This window comes from Seriola lalandi, unplaced genomic scaffold (assembly GCF_002814215.2).
Source record: "Seriola lalandi dorsalis isolate HSWRI2012SDOR001 ecotype SW California unplaced genomic scaffold, Sedor1 jcf7180002042216, whole genome shotgun sequence".
Classification (NCBI taxonomy): Eukaryota; Metazoa; Chordata; class Actinopteri; order Carangiformes; family Carangidae; genus Seriola; species Seriola lalandi.
The window spans coordinates 1-1,108 of NW_019512784.1; the positions used below are offsets into that span (position 1 = coordinate 1).

Here is a 1,108-nt window from a genome sequence, read left to right on the forward strand (position 1 = left end):
GGATGGAGTTGTTCTTGTCTGTTTTGTTTTTTTCTGCATGTGTTTGCTCCAAGGACACTGCAATCCCAGTAAAATGACCTGATTAAATATTGCTGACTGTTTTTTCAGCAAAGTGCACAAATAGACAAAGAAATAGCCATGTTAAAGAAATACATCAAACCTTCTCATAGTTGGAGAAGCCGCCCATGACAGCTGGGTCGACGATGCCGCTGAGCATCATGGACAGCGGGTTGATGGACAGCGAGCGATCACAGGCTTGATGCTGCACAAGGTTACTCAGCTTTTCATTGGCCATCTCCATTGTTTCTACGGCGTTCTCCAGAGGACTGATCTCCTCCTGCCCATCGGGAGAATTACATGAAGAATAATATGCGTTAGAGGAAACAGAAACAAGAACAACATAGTCTGAGCATCAGGATTGCTTCTTACCACTGAGACAGATTTGACTTCAAACCATTTCAGAATCCCAGGGAAGCGATAGGCGGTAATATAAGTTGTTCTCTCTATCCACATGGTCTGTAGGGCAGAGTAAATATCAATAACACAATAAAGGCTGACGTTGTTAATGTCTTTATTAATCTTCAGAGTGAGGTATGTGCAAACACAGGGTTGTTTATACCTTTTTTCTGAGCTTAGTAATTAAAAGTAAATTTTAAAAGTGCTCACTGCAAATTCATTGTCTGGATCCTTTTCACCTTTCCTGAAGGGCCTGGAGTACTGGAACTGGTCCATTTCATTGGTCCTGTAATAGCTGCAAGAGAACAGGGAAGGACAGCAGTGAGTTAGTGGTTTGACCAGAGAACTATAAATCCCAGCGTGTTCACGAGAAAATAAATCAGCCTTTAAGTGTTCTGTTACGCACTTTAATATCTGCTCTGGAACCCCCTTGTCTTTAAACTGGCGTGGCACAGTGAGAACAGGCTTGACAGTAAAGCACTGGATGTCTGTGGAGTTCAGCTAAGGATAAAAACGGGAACAGTGTGGAGGAGCAGATAAAGAAATGTTGTACTGGATCAGAATTTTTTTTTAACCTGTAATTGTGAAACAAGAGTCCACAGCCATGCTAGCAGCTTTGTCAGGCTGCACTTAAGCACAGCCATGCTTTGAG

At 42.5% G+C, this 1,108-nt stretch overlaps 1 protein-coding gene across 1 annotated transcript; it reads right to left on the bottom strand.

Annotated features, from left to right (window-relative positions):
- Nucleotides 1-63: 63 nt before the first annotated feature.
- On the bottom strand, nucleotides 64-1,085 carry LOC111648527 (dedicator of cytokinesis protein 5-like). Its single transcript, XM_023398345.2, has 4 exons — nucleotides 863-1,085; nucleotides 667-751; nucleotides 430-516; nucleotides 64-337 (listed from the first exon to the last, which is right to left on the bottom strand). The coding sequence occupies exons 2-4, from the start codon at nucleotides 730-732 to the stop codon at nucleotides 155-157; spliced, it is 336 nt and encodes a 111-aa protein (XP_023254113.2). The 5' UTR covers nucleotides 733-751; nucleotides 863-1,085; the 3' UTR covers nucleotides 64-154.
- Between the last annotated feature and the right edge of the window lie 23 nt (nucleotides 1,086-1,108).

Coding starts and splice junctions, on each gene's coding strand:
- LOC111648527 (XM_023398345.2), bottom strand. CDS start 732: ATGGACCAGTTCCAGTACTCCAGGCCCTTCAGGAAAGGTGAAAAGGAT. Junction 517..666: donor ATCCAGACAATGAATTTGCA/GTGAGCACTTTT, acceptor TCTGCCCTACAG/ACCATGTGGATAGAGAGAAC. Junction 338..429: donor AAGTCAAATCTGTCTCAGTG/GTAAGAAGCAAT, acceptor CCCGATGGGCAG/GAGGAGATCAGTCCTCTGGA.